Source organism: Trichomonas vaginalis, chromosome II (assembly GCF_026262505.1).
Source record: "Trichomonas vaginalis G3 chromosome II, whole genome shotgun sequence".
In the NCBI taxonomy this organism is placed as follows: Eukaryota; Parabasalia; order Trichomonadida; family Trichomonadidae; genus Trichomonas; species Trichomonas vaginalis.
The window spans coordinates 2,985,099-2,999,240 of NC_067204.1; the positions used below are offsets into that span (position 1 = coordinate 2,985,099).

The window sequence follows — 14,142 nt, forward strand, 5'->3', positions numbered from 1 at the left end:
GGTCTATTAATTACAATGAACCAGCTAAAAATCAACTTCAAGAACAAATACAGGGAATAATAGATTCAAAACTTCCAGCAAAATAAAAGTTTAAATATATTTTTTTATTCGAATATAAATGAGAAGACGTTTCACTAGTCAAAAGAACACTAACGCAAAAGCAGAGATTACGGTTGGTTATAACGTAAATGATGATAAATCACGAATTATTCAAAATGTTAAAGTTAATGTTAGCCCTGAATTAACAAGGTCAGCAACTCAACCAAATTTATTAACTCGTGACTTACCGAAAAAGGAGGAGGAGCAAAATAAAGAAGATGGAGACCCAATCATTTTATCTGAACCCGGTAAAGAACCTGTTGAAATTCCCTTATCCAACATACCCCCCACCTCTTTCATCAAACATCGAGAACCCATATAAAATAGACATTAATTCTGAATTAATGAAAATTTACCGTGATATAATAATTAATAATTATGATTCAATAATAAATTTAATTGACCAATCCGGTTTAATTATTTTACCTTATGAATCATTAATTCACATTATCGCCATTCTTTGTGATGTTCAAGATTCAGACGTTAAGATTCAATTTTTCATAGATGATGAGGTTTCATGCTGCGGAACAGTTGCAAAAATAAATCCTATAAAGGATATTAGCACAATTAAGATATCAAAGAACGGAACAACAACTGAACTTCATTTAACATATAATGATATTTATAATAAAATAGTTGATGAATATAAAATATCACTTGAAAAATTCTTTGTTAAGGCTATTTAATATTCAAGCATTAACATTATCGAATAATAATCCTTTGAATCATAATCAATAATAATTGACCTTTCACCAGTTTCTATCGTTTGTTTTATTTCTTTTTGTTCCCCACTATCCGGATCGGTCATTGTAATTGTTTTTGTTATAGTATCAGCTTTATCTTTAACTTCAATCTTTTTTCCATCGGGATATTTAAACCAAAATTCCAAAAATTCGATATTGTCAATCTGTTCATATTTTAATCTATCAATTACATTTTTAATACCATCTGAAAATCTTATGAAATGGTCATTATATGGGTTTGATTGAACTAAATTTGAATGAAGTGAAATATAACCTGTTGATGAATATGACACTGACTCATATTTTCTGAAAACACTAAAATTTATAACATGAATGAATTTCTTATTCGTTGAATTTATGAATTCTTGAGGTAATCTTATTCTAGTTTTATTTATCACTGGAAAATAACGCTTTACCATAAATTATATGTGAAAACTGCTTTGACAATATTCGTTGACAAATACCATCCAACAAAACTGACATCTGACTGTGAAAGTTCTTTCAAATCAGATGATATTAAAAACTATCTGCGTTCAAAAAATGTAAACCAATATTTCATTGTCGACCAAAACCATTCTGCTCTTGGTGTCATTGACGGATGTATAAAAATGTTAAGAGACTTAAACCAACCACAAGGTGGTGAAGCAAATGAAATGTCATATGACGACAAATATAGACACTTCTCCATGGCAAAGATGAGACAAGTTTTAAATATTTACAATAACCGTAAACAAAAAGGTTTGGGAAACCACTCCCCCGAAGAAATGAAAAACAACCCTGACTTAGAGAAAGACTATATATTTAATAATTTAGTCAAAAGAGACAAACAAGAAAGAATGCCGGGCTTCAAACTTCAGAAAGGTGACAAAGTAAAAATAGAAATACCTAAACGCGACCCATATGAAAATACTATTGACTATGACAACAATGGGAACTCGACAGGTACTCACATTCGTGTTCGTAAAAATAGAAGAAAGTATACAAGAGAATATTATGAAGTTTTAGGCAAACATGGCAAAATGTACACACTGGCAAGCAGAAGATAAAACTACTATTGTCAGACCTCGTTTCAAACTTGTCAAAGTTCAAGGTGGTATACTTTCAAAGACAGTTCCTAACAAATATAAGACAACTCCTGACGAATATGCTAAAGAAGTTGAAAATAACGACTAAGCAATTCTATACCATGCGTAAACTGTCATGTAAGGTGGCATGTATTCTTTACTTTGTCCCGTTGTTTGTGTATATCCTGAAACGAAATGTGTATGGTTTCCTTCTCCCTGAGTGTCACTCCAGTAACAATTTATAGCAAACTTAACGTCGTCTTTAACATCATATCCTTTACCTTTTGTCATTCCTGACCAATCCCAATATCTATGCTTATGCCAACCTGCTTGAGATGTACTTAAATCTTGTAATGACTGTGTGCAGGTAAATTTTCACCTGAAATCGTTTTACTTCCACCTGTTTCCTTTGAAGAGTTTGCACAATACAAAAACCTGTCGACTATTTGTTCCCATGCACCAACACCAAACATTACTTGAGGACCTCTTGCATCCATAGATGTATAAATAGAACCTACTGGGTTCATTAAATCAAACATATGAGATATTATAGGATTGTCTCTTTTGAACTTAAAATATAGTGCAACTATTTCAGGTTTCTTCGGGTTTGTGTCAGAATATTTTTTATAATATAATCTTATGTTTTCAGGGTAGGTAAAATCTTGACTATAATATTTATTTCTGTCATCTGTATAATAATATACTATTCTCGTTTTTTCTATTGCATTATATCTTTTATATCTATAATAATCTAAATATAATGTTAGCTTTTGTTCATCTACATGTGGTGTTCTGTCGTCATCTCCATAGTCATAATAATGTGGTGCTGGAAGCTGGGTCAGGCAATGTCATATCTGCCATTTCATAAACTCTTAAATATTTCTTTTGTTCGTCTCCATATAAGTTTAAGTAGCAGTTGTTGTCTAATGGAACTTTAACTTGTGTACCATCATTCTTTTTATAGCTTGCATACATTTCATTGTTATTTTTTCGGAATGAGTTTATACCGTGTACCATTTTTAAGGACTGTACCAACTGCCATCTAAAATATTTATTTTCTTCATTGACAGAAAGTCACCAACAATAGTTTCAATATTTTTGTTCCTATCAAACTTTGGTATATTTCATTGACATATGTTTTATCTGCTTTATTTTCAAGGCTAACGTTTAAGTCTGTTATTTCAGAAGATGTACGTGTATGTCCAACGTCACTTTTCCTGTTTAAGGTTTCTTGTAAGTTTGTAATATCAGATATAGAATGTGTATGTCCAACGTCACTTTTCCTGTTTAAGGTTTCTTGTAAGTTTGTAATATCAGATATAGAATGTGTATGTCCAACGTCACTTTTCCTGTTTAAGGTTTCTTGTAAGTTTGTAATATCAGATATAGAATGTGTATGTCCAACGTCACTTTTCCTGTTTAGGTTTCTTGTAAGTTTGTAATATCAGATATAGAATGTGTATGAGTCTTTATCTGCTTTTGTCTCTAATGTTTCCTTAAGACTTGGTATTGGTTAATATAATGTATATGAGTCTTTTTAGAATATTCGTTTTCAGCTCTTGTCACTTCACTTGACATTTTTATTGTCAACATATGTTTTGTCTGCTAGTTCAGGATGAGTATGTTCTTTTGTTGTTAATGGTTGTTGTGAAGTTGTTGTTAAAGTTCATAGCATCTAATGTCAAGTTGTATGACCTCATATCTTCAACTGTAGAATATTCTTCTCTTGGATAGTATTTGCCATCTATGTTTATATGGTATTAATACCAGGGTTGTAGAAGCAAGAATAGTCATTATATAGTTCGTCTGAACAGTACAAACATAGTATCTGCATGTTTCATTGCAGTTGTTAAAGCAATATCTGTTCTTGCACCTGGGTCAGCACTTTGGTTCCCAACTTCACCTGCAAAGTCTTTGACAGATATTTGGTGTATAGGGAACATAAGTGGAACTGCAATATATTTGGCACTAAAGCATTTGAAATATCTGGGTCCAACATATAGACTGCAAGTCTGCTTTCTATTCTCTTGCATTCAAATTTTTCGCATGTGAACTTAACTGGGTCCCAAGCAGTTCCAGCAGCATTGAAATAATAGTTTACTTCAGTGTTGAAGTTTGAGAAACCAAAGTCTAAGTCAACTTTGTCTTTGCAAAAGTCGGCGAATAGCGTTTGATTTGTTCCCTTTACGTCTGTAAGAGTGAATGGGTCTTGTGTTGGTGCAATGACTAAGTTATTTTTGCTTGGAGTAAGTTCGATAGAAATTTTTCCTGCCCAGTTTGGCAAGTATCTTAAAAACCTGAAGATGAGGAAAGATGACAAAGGAACTCTAAGTTTCAGTTTTACTTTGGTTACTGCTGCTGCAGTTTGTCCAGAAAGGTCAACATAAACTCCTGGAACGTTAGGGTCAAGTCTTCTTATTTCTCAATAGTTGCATACTGGTCTGTTTGTTCTCTAGCTTGTGGTTGTACTGAGTTTCTCAAAGCGAACCATTCATAGTTTGCCCATGTTACTGTTTGAACTAAGTCAGAGTTAGAATATATCTTATATCCCATGAAAACTTCTGGAGCATATTGGTATCCGACATAGAAAATTCCATTGCAACCTTTCTTGTCAGACAACTTGGCAGAAGGTTTTATTTCAATGTCTTGTTCTACGTATAAGAAAGAGTTGTCAATAGAAATTATATGAAACCTGTCGCAAGCAATATCTACTGTTGTTGAAGAACCTTCTCCAAACTCACCTACATTTCCATAAGAAACAGCAGTTGTATATTCGTAAGTTCCAGGAACTATTTCTGACCTTCTAATGGCATTGTCGCATTCGTTATACCATTCGGAAACATTTCCATTCATAGCATCCAAAACTGTTGGCGTTATATTCTGAGCGGCGTACATTTCATATGAGTAAAAATATAGAATAGTTGGATTTATATGTCATAATAGAACCCACGTGGACCAAGCTTTACTTTCTTCCTGACTGAGTTTTTAACTCTTCTTTTTCCTTCATTGCCCTCTGCTTCAAGTTGTTGCATCTTTGCCTCATGTTCACCTAGTATGTTGTAAATTTCCCATGTCCTTTTTGCCTTTTGGCTCTGGTCGCCCATCTCAGGTAACCTATATCCTAGAAAGAGTTTGTCATAGTCTGTATTTGAGTCGTCGCGTATTGTTTGCATGACTCTTTCCTGAGTTTCTGGTTCAAGCTCTTCAAACAGTGCCTGTCCATATGGAATATGCTCGTTTCCAAATATATGTTTTTGTAGCCATTCTGGTTTTCTTTCCATGTTACCAACTATATCTTTTGTGAATGGGAAAGCTTTTACCCAATCTTTCAGTCTTGCGTCGTTTATTTCTGTAGTTGGTTTTATTTTGTCAAGGAACATGTTTTTCAATACTAACATTTCATTTGGTACTGTCCATTTGAGTTTTCTTAAATATTCATCCCTTCTCGATTCATCGCCTGCAAAGTAAGTTTTTATGACATTTTGCAAACTTTCGTTTGCAAGGTCATGTACAATAGGTTCTCTTCCTTCTCTGTCCATAACTTTCTTTCTAAACTCTTCACCAAATATACCATCTCTATGGTTCTGTGTAGTTCTTTGAGATAAATGTTCTAGAACGTCAGGTGTTATATTTCCATCAGCCATGTTCATTTCATACTGGTCCAAAATATCTGCATGTTTCATATCTTTCAATGGCATTAAAGCCGCGCTTAAAATACCAGCTATATCTGGTTCACCATTGACTTCCATTGCGTCTACAACTTCTTGGAATTGTGTGTTAAGTTTATGAACCACCTATCTGGATTCTTTATGACCCCATCTCATTGTAGTTCCATCGTCTGCAGAAACAAAAGTAGGTTTGTTTCCATCTTGGTTAGGTTCTGAATGAACTTTAAACAATGTTTCATTTCTATATGTTTTCTTGAAATTTAACCTTTATTCTTCACCGAGTTCATCCGAAGATTGAACGTTAAATGCTCGTAAGTAAAAAGGGTTGTTGTATTTGTGTACATTTTCTTTCAGTGCTTCCATTCTATGCTGAATTTTTCATCTGGTGCTGGAGTCTTTTGTATGTCGGCAAACATTTTTCGATATTCTTCTACTATGTCAGCCGAATTTTTTTTAGACTCTTGGAAATATTCCATATTCTCCGCATACTCTTGTTGAGGGTCAAGATTTTTCGGCTGTTCCAAATCTTCATCTTAGTTCTGTGAAGTTAGTTTCCAAAGGAGTGACTTGTTCGTCCTTCAGGCTCTTCTAGCTGTTGTTGCTGAACTATTTCTTCCATGTCTGGTTGTATCTGAACTATTTCTTCCTGTGGAGTTTCTTGTACCTCATCTGCTGGCATTTCATATATTCCGAGACCGTTTTTAACAATTTCCCTATCTACGTCATCCGCATTCATAAGCTTTTGTTCTTTCGTTCCGTCTCTATTTTTTACGCGTTTCATGACGAAAGTTGAATTGTCATTTAGCTCTGACATCAAATATCTCGGAGTAAATTCATCCATGTCATTTGGATGATATGCTATTAAATCATATCCCTTAGCGAGCTTGTATTTTCCAGGTTTGAGATTATATCCGTTTTGGTGCTGAGCCATAAAGCTAAATAGGTTCGGGTCAGTATTTCCATCCTTGAACTTTCCAATAGCTTCTTTATATCTGTCACTAAAGTCAACAGTATCTGGGAAACCACACTCTTCTTTAAGCATTTTTAAGAATTCTTGGTTTCCTTGTTCTCTACTTCTTTTATGTCCTTGCTCTGTTTGTGGTTGTTGTTGTGCAGGGTTTTGAACTGTTGGTTGCTGTGCTGGTTGTTGTGCAGGGTTTTGAACTGTTGGTTGTTGTGCAGGGTTTTGAACTGTTGGTTGCTGTGCTGGTTGTTGTGCAGGGTTTTGAACTGTTGGTTGCTGTGCTGGTTGTGGAGGTGGTTGTTGTGCATGCCTGTGTCTGTGTCCATGTGACGATGTAAATGTTTTAGGTAGTCCTGGTGCAGGTGCTTCTCTTGGAGGGTTTGGTGGTATATAAATTCCACCAGCTGGCACATATGTTCCATCTGCAGCGTAATGTCCTACCTGACTTTTCGTTCTTAAGAAAGCATTTACTAGGTCTGTTTTGGTCTGTTGTAACTCTTTTTCTTGACTTTCCACAACAGTTGCTCTAACGGCGTCATAGGCACTTTGAACTGCCTGTCTCGTTGCTGCATCTGTTATTTTCGTCATATTTTGTGCTACTTCTTTTAATCTTTGTTCGAAACCTTCAGACTTCAGTTTCTTTCCAGATGAGAAGTCGTTCACTTGTTTCACCTTACTATGAAGAGCTTCGAAGGCGTTCTTTAAGTCAGCATTTGTTAAAGCTTCATTTGAACTATCTTCATCCGCTTGTATTTTTGTCCTTATTGACCCTATAAGTTGGGCTGCTTTAGCGTTGGCTTGGGCATCTAACCAGTCATTGTTAGCTTTTATATATTCTGCGCTTTTCATTGCCTTTTGCATAGCCGCGTCGTTATTTTTACTTTTCGTGCTAAGTTTTCATACTGTACGGTTTGGTTTTGCAACTGTAAAAGTTTTTCTGCCTTTACATTTGCTTCAACTTCTTTTTTATACTCATCGCTATCCATATATGTCTTCAGGGCTTTTTGTTTTATCTCTTCATCTTTCAGTATTTTATATTGAGTAGTATGGTTTTTCAAATTTATGACATCTTGTTCCATTTTTGCTACTTCTGCTGCTTTTTCTGACACTTTTTTCGCATATTCCTCTGTACTTAGTTCTTTCAGTTGTTCTTCTTTCTTCTTTTTCTCTACGTTTAACTCATTGAGTTTCTTTGTGTGTCTGTCATATTCTTGTTTCTTTTCGTTTTCACTATTTTGCTTCTGTATGTCTATGTTTGACTTTTTGACATCTGTTATTTGATTTTTGAGTGAACTCAAATTCATTTGACTTTGAGGGTTATAGCTGTTCCGTCTGCAGCTCCACCATAGCCTGCCATTTTCGCTAAAAGTGCCGCTCTTAAACCTCCACTCTGTGCACCAACAACTCGGTTTAAAAGCTAGGATTGCTTGACATTTGTTGCAACATAGTGGGGTCATTCAGCATTTGTTGTTGCAACTGTTGTTGTGGTGTCAGTTTTACTTTTGGATGTTTCAATGCTCCCTTCCTCTTACGTATATTCTTACGTAGCTTACGTGGCATTTTAAGTGAAGTTAAAAAGCGGCTTTTGACAGATGTTTATATGACACTTCTTGTTCAGCACAAAAAAACTACTCGTCAAAGTGTTGTCAGTGTTTGTAAAATAACCGTCCTATCTCATTCTATAAGGGAAAAAGGCTTCTCAAAGTATACTTCCTTGGAACGCCTGTAACTTTTCCTGTAGCGACGATAGACCCTTACTTGTCCAGACAAAGTTACACTATTTTGAGTGCTCTACAAAAAAGTCAACGGCGACGACTCTCAAAAACCGTTGTGTAAAAAGTTTTACCGTTGGACAAAAAAGTTATATAGAAAACAAAAAACGTTTATAGTTCATTCAATATTTGAGATGGAACGGTTTGCCAACGGAGACTTTTCAATAAATAAAAAAAATAGAGGGGGTTACCGTTGACGAAAACGGTTTATTTTAAACTTTTCTATGAGTAGTCCGAAAAAAACAGTTTTTTTGTCTAATGGAAGCCAACATTAACAATTCTCAACCGCTAACCAAAGCCAAAGCCCCACAACCTCCAAGAACTGGCACAGCTGTTAGAATAACGCCCAAAAGTCTAACAGCGAATTAAGAGAAATTCTTCAACAAATTTGCTCTAAATATCTCAAAGACGCCGAAGAAAACACACAACCAGACGCTATATACAATACTCAGTTCTGTGAAGTTCTGAACAAAGCAATTGCTAGTTCAATTGAACTTACTAAGACAATTCCAAGTCCAATTGAGCTTAGCGATGTCTATTTCAGTATTTTCCAACATTTACTAAGCTTATAATGTTGAGAACTTTATACCAAGTTCGCAAATCTTCCTCGTTACATGCAACGGTCATTCGACAGAGAATTGCCGAATTCCCAGTCTTTAGTTACGGATATGACCAAGATGAATACATTGACGAGTTCGGAGACAACTGTACAAAATGGTTTGACTGCTATACGACTACACAATTTGAATTCGACTTTCTCGAATTCAACGCAGCAACCATTTATATCATTGCTCTTTACCTTTCCGAACAACAACAAGACCTCGCAGATGGAGATGTTGTTACTGTCGTCATGGAAACTCCTGAACAATTCGGAAAAAAGAAGTCTCTAATTGCCAAATTTGTTCCAGGACATCAGCTTTTCCAACGCACAGAAGTCTTCTGTATTCCTGGAACTAAGTTCTTTGTCAGGAGCGAACTCAAAGAAAGATATAATGTGTCATTCAATTACACATTATATAATGTTTTCGACCCAGAAGAAGGCTTCTTCCCAGAAGCAATGGAGGAAGAAGAAGAGGAGGAGGAAACACAAGACTCTATCCAAGAAGAGTCCTCCGAATTCACACCAGAAGACTAACAATTTTCCGAATAAAAACCTCATTTTTTACTAAACATCTTCGGGGCTAGAAGGGGCGCAGCCCCTGGAAGCCCCACTACCTTTTTTTTTTTTTTTTTTTTTTTTTTTTTTTTTTTCTTCCAAATTGACATCCTTAATAGTAATAAATTTATACATTTTCCTAAACCATAGAATATTTCGAGAATAATCTTCTACACCTGTAAAGAAGGACAGACATCAGTGACAACAAGACATTATTGCAATACCAACTTCATCAATATGCATATATCAAACAATAGTTCATACAGTGATTTCCAAAATTTTCCAAATTTCATTTATTCTCAGGTTGAAATACCAATGAAATCACATGCATTACTGCTGCAGGTTTGAAGATTATGAACCAATAGAAAAAACAATTTTGGAATAAAAAAAAAAAAAAAACGAAAAATTTCAACGATCATTTCCTTATCAAAAAGGATCTATTTCAGAAAAAACGAATAGCATGATTAAATAACATCAAAATACATATGATGCAGTATTTCATAATTGTTTTAATTTTTAAAAGCATGTAAACTGCATATAAATATATTGGGTTCATTATGACTGCAGGATTATGCGCCTCTGATTTTCAGAGATGCCAAATGATAGGCAAAGGTAATTTTGGACTCGTATTTAAAGCAATTTATAAAAAAACAGGGCAAACAGTTGCGATTAAAGAAATCGATTTAGAAGAATCCGATGATGACCTTACAGAAATTCAGCGCGAGATAGATATGCTTAGAGCATGCGAGAGCCCATTCGTTATTAGGTACGAAGGATGCGTTTTAGTCGGATCAAAATTATGGATTGTTATGGAATACATGGGCGCAGGATCTGTTCGTGATTTGATTCTTATTAGAAAAATGCCAGAAACTGCAATTGCTATAGTTTTAAATCAAATATTACAGGGTTTAGATTTTCTTCATCGCGGCCGAAAAGTTCATCGAGATATTAAAGCAGCTAACATTTTACTCAGTAACGAAGGTGATGTAAAGCTTGCCGACTTCGGTGTTGCATCATCTTTAGAATCGCGTTGCCGCGCGTTTACATTTGTCGGAACACCATTTTGGATGGCACCCGAAGTTATTACAGAAGGTGGCTATGACGAAAAATGCGATTTGTGGTCACTTGGAATTACTGCTATTGAGATTGCAACAGGATCTCCACCTCTTGCAGAATTACATCCACAGAGAGTTCTTATTCTTATTCCACAAAATGCACCTCCTCAACTACAAGGCGATTTCAGTCCTCAATTCAAGGATTTCGTTGAGAAATGTCTCATTAAAGACCCGGCGATTCGACCAAGCGCTAGAGATCTATTAAACCATCCATTTGTCAAGAACGCTAAGAAACGCGATGCATTAATTCAATATATCGACAATGTACGACCTTTCAGAGTTGCTATGAGCGGAGATTCAGAAGAAGAAGCCGAAGAATACGAAGAAGAATCAGTTGAATCCGATTGGCAGTTTGATACGGTCATGGCTGTTCGTCCAGTTACGAAAAACAATGGAAATGAATATCTTGAAATATTAGAAAACTCAATTCTTCAGATTTCACGTGAAGACAGATTTTCTAATGTCAACGAACCTCTCGTTAAACTCGGCGGCTTATTCGTTTCATGCAATTCACAGAATCCAAAGTTCTGTGAGGATTTCGTTCAAGCGCTTGTTTCTGAATCAATGAAACAACAGGTTTGAACTACTTTTGTTATATTTTTTGTGTGTTTATTTTATTTTTTTAATTTTTAATTTTTTTGTATTCAATTTACTTTTTTTTATACGGAAAGTAAATTGGAAGGTTAAAATTTCACTAAAAATGTTGTATTTATTCTGCAATTTATCATCATTTTTGTTCAATAAACTCATAAAAAATCTCAATTTATCTCATAGCTTTGCTTAACTTCTTATATCACACTTGGTATTTGTTTTAAATATATTAAACACCTTATGTGATTAACCTTACAAATACTCAATGCTATTTTTTTGAGAGAGGTATATCAAAAGTCTTGGTATAATAAAAAAGGATCAAATTTGGCATTTCCTCAAATAATATTTACCAATAGAATGCTGATAATGATCAGGAATTTAGGTACTTGATAGCTTTCCGTTCTGGATATGTCATTAGATTTCTCGAAAGTTTGTTGGGGAGTTTTTGACTATACCATTATGGTCTACCAGCCGCGGAATACCGCGTAGGTTGTAGATCAGTCATGGCGGAAGTCTACATCGGTCTGTTTTGATTGGACGAATGTATTTGATATCAAATTTTTGTCCGTGTATGTTGTAATCTTTTCCTGAAATGAAGTATTTGTTTCCCACAATCTACAAAACGGATTACACGTGATAAAATCCTCAATTACTGTCAAGAATGTTTTTAGAGCTGATCTGATTTTACAAGGATTGTCATTCTTGCAGGTGCTAATATCTGTTATCAAAAACGAGTCATCAAGTTTTAATAATCAAATGTATTTTTGGCTTTACGGTAATAAAAGGTAATATTCCAATCAATAATATTCTTTTGATAAGTTTCAGAATCATTCCCAACAGATGGAGAAGTCATTAGATTGTGTATTCTACTAGCGTGCTTTTTTCAAAATTACTTTTTGCCATTTCTGTTAGCTGCAGAATTAATAACGTATCGTATGCTTCCATTAATTAAAATGATTAGGTACGATTAATTGCTTGAAACAGTGTGAATAATGAGTAACTTCTTTTTTCTTAAATTCATGTTTCCACCGTCATTATGTCTTCAATCACTGATGCCATCAACTATGCTCTGGGCAAGTTTATCGTAATGTTTACATTTTGTTTCAATTCATGATAGTCTTTATTTCTTCGTTCTTTCTGTTCAACTCTTAACTTTAAATATTCAAATCAATTAATATATCATTCAACTGTTCTAGTTAATTGTTGAATCCCATAACTTCCACGAATGAATGAGTATGTTTTGATTGGTTCTGTTGCAGATTCTGCGACTCCTTGGAATCAGCCATAACCCTAAAGAACGCTTTTGAATCTACATAGAAGTTCATGAATACGTATCAATAATCAATTGCAGGAATAAGATTTAATCATCTGTTCGAAACTGCATAGAAGAAATTTAGTGTTTTTAACAGATAAAATGTGAAGACCTCCTGAACGGTTTTAAAACGATACATCTTTATCCGTATAAGTCTTTGATAGAATGTTTTTTAACTGTTTCTTTAAGTTCATATTGTATGATTATTGATTCAAAACATCTCTTTTTAATAAATCCCCCGGTTTTAAAAAAATTTTTGAAATTTTATTTATATAAATAAAGCCATAACCAGTTTCCTTCCACTTCCTCCATCTGTTTGAGGTGAGTTAATGTAAATCAATCTTGTTTCACCAATTCTTTTCGTTGAGGGTTTTAGTTTCTGCCACAACTAAAATTCTCAGCTAATGAATCATAACTTTTTCATCAGAAACGATATAGTTGCTGTTGTTGTTTTTGTTGTCATTTATATAGGAATAAAAAAATAAAAATATTTTAAAAACTAACTTTATTTTTGGACTTGCATCAAATTTCCCTGGACTGTTGTCTAAAATGTCATGTTGTCATCATTTTAAAGAGAAGTTAATAACCATGATGAAAACATGGTGACGTATGACACCTTCAGTTATTCAAAATAATTTCATAAATGCCTTCCTCCTCTTTCGTATTACTGTTTTGTCTAAATGTCAATGTTGTAGTAATTTTAAGAGAATTTTGTTATTCAAAAATAAAAATTTCTTATCATTCAAATTAACTAAAAGATGAACTTAATAAAATGATGATAAAATAACTGATACAAAATTTTATTTTTATAAATGGATACCCACAAGCTCAAATTTACCCACGAATCATAACAAGGGAGGAATGATAAAAATGAATGCAAGAACGATTAAAAACAACAACCACGAAACGAGAAGATGCGTTATGCAGTAATGATGGAAAGAGAACCCAGAAGGGTTCGGGTCTCGAAGAGACGTTGTCGAAGAGGAATAAAAATTACAATTTGGATAGAGTTAAAAAATTCATCTTTATAAATTCATCCTCTTCCAATCAATTTATTATTTATTCTATTAATTCTTTTATTTTTGGCTTCACTCAGTTTAAGGATTGAACGGTATGTTTTCTAATTTTTTCGATATTTCTTTCCTTCTCTTTATCGTTTTCAATTACTTTAGTTTATGGGCATCAGCCCCACCGCCATTGCGGCTTCTTTTTTGTAATACATATTTTTGATTTAATCTGTTTTAGTTTCTTTTTATTATTCATTGTCTGGATCTGAAAATTTTACTTGAATCAGGACTCTGGTGTCTTTGTTGTCACTCATTTCTCTCTTAACGAAATGAAAAAAATTAAATATTATTTAAATATAATGGGAGTAATAAAATAAATTCGGAATTTTCCTATTAATTTTATTGTCAACTCTTCAAACTAATGCATTGCCCGCTTTAATATATCTATACAAAGTTCAGGCTATTGTGTCAAATCTTCGTCTTCTTTTTTGTCTTGATTTATTAGTTTTTTCCATAATCGGATGAATCAAAACTTTTATCCCCTTGTTTAAAAATTTCAATGTAGACCCCGAATTAATTAGTTAACGTTTTAAACATCATTACCCTTTCCTAATTTGCTATTCTAATATTTCCCATTCTTTTTTGAAAATA

The 14,142-nt window shown here is 34.0% G+C and overlaps 3 protein-coding genes and 2 pseudogenes across 5 annotated transcripts, besides 3 other annotated features; 2 read left to right on the plus strand and 3 right to left on the minus strand.

Moving 5' to 3' along the window:
* Positions 1-4,271: part of a mobile genetic element that runs on past the window's edge.
* On the plus strand, positions 119-785 carry TVAGG3_0475840 (annotated as a pseudogene). The gene has a single exon. A coding segment is annotated over exon 1 (667 nt).
* On the minus strand, positions 2,012-2,767 carry TVAGG3_0475850 (annotated as a pseudogene). Its single transcript has one exon. A coding segment is annotated over exon 1 (756 nt).
* A 50-nt stretch (positions 4,272-4,321) lies between the features above and the next one.
* On the minus strand, positions 4,322-4,801 carry TVAGG3_0475860 (uncharacterized protein; the record flags this gene model as incomplete). Its single annotated transcript, XM_051235714.1, has 1 exon — positions 4,322-4,801. One exon carries the CDS (start codon positions 4,799-4,801, stop codon positions 4,322-4,324), a length of 480 nt encoding a protein of 159 aa, XP_051093538.1.
* Positions 4,802-4,833: 32 nt separating this feature from the next.
* TVAGG3_0475870 (protein of unknown function, DUF4106 family) lies at positions 4,834-5,655 on the minus strand (the record flags this gene model as incomplete). The annotated part of the gene is made up of 1 exon (XM_051235715.1): positions 4,834-5,655. One exon carries the CDS (start codon positions 5,653-5,655, stop codon positions 4,834-4,836), a length of 822 nt encoding a protein of 273 aa, XP_051093539.1.
* Positions 5,656-9,410: 3,755 nt separating this feature from the next.
* Positions 9,411-9,556: a mobile genetic element.
* A 441-nt stretch (positions 9,557-9,997) lies between these two features.
* On the plus strand, positions 9,998-11,402 carry TVAGG3_0475890 (STKc MST3 like domain-containing protein; the record flags this gene model as incomplete). Its single annotated transcript, XM_001324392.1, has 1 exon — positions 10,024-11,163. One exon carries the CDS (start codon positions 10,024-10,026, stop codon positions 11,161-11,163), a length of 1,140 nt encoding a protein of 379 aa, XP_001324427.1.
* Positions 11,403-11,712: 310 nt separating this feature from the next.
* Positions 11,713-14,142: part of a mobile genetic element that runs on past the window's edge.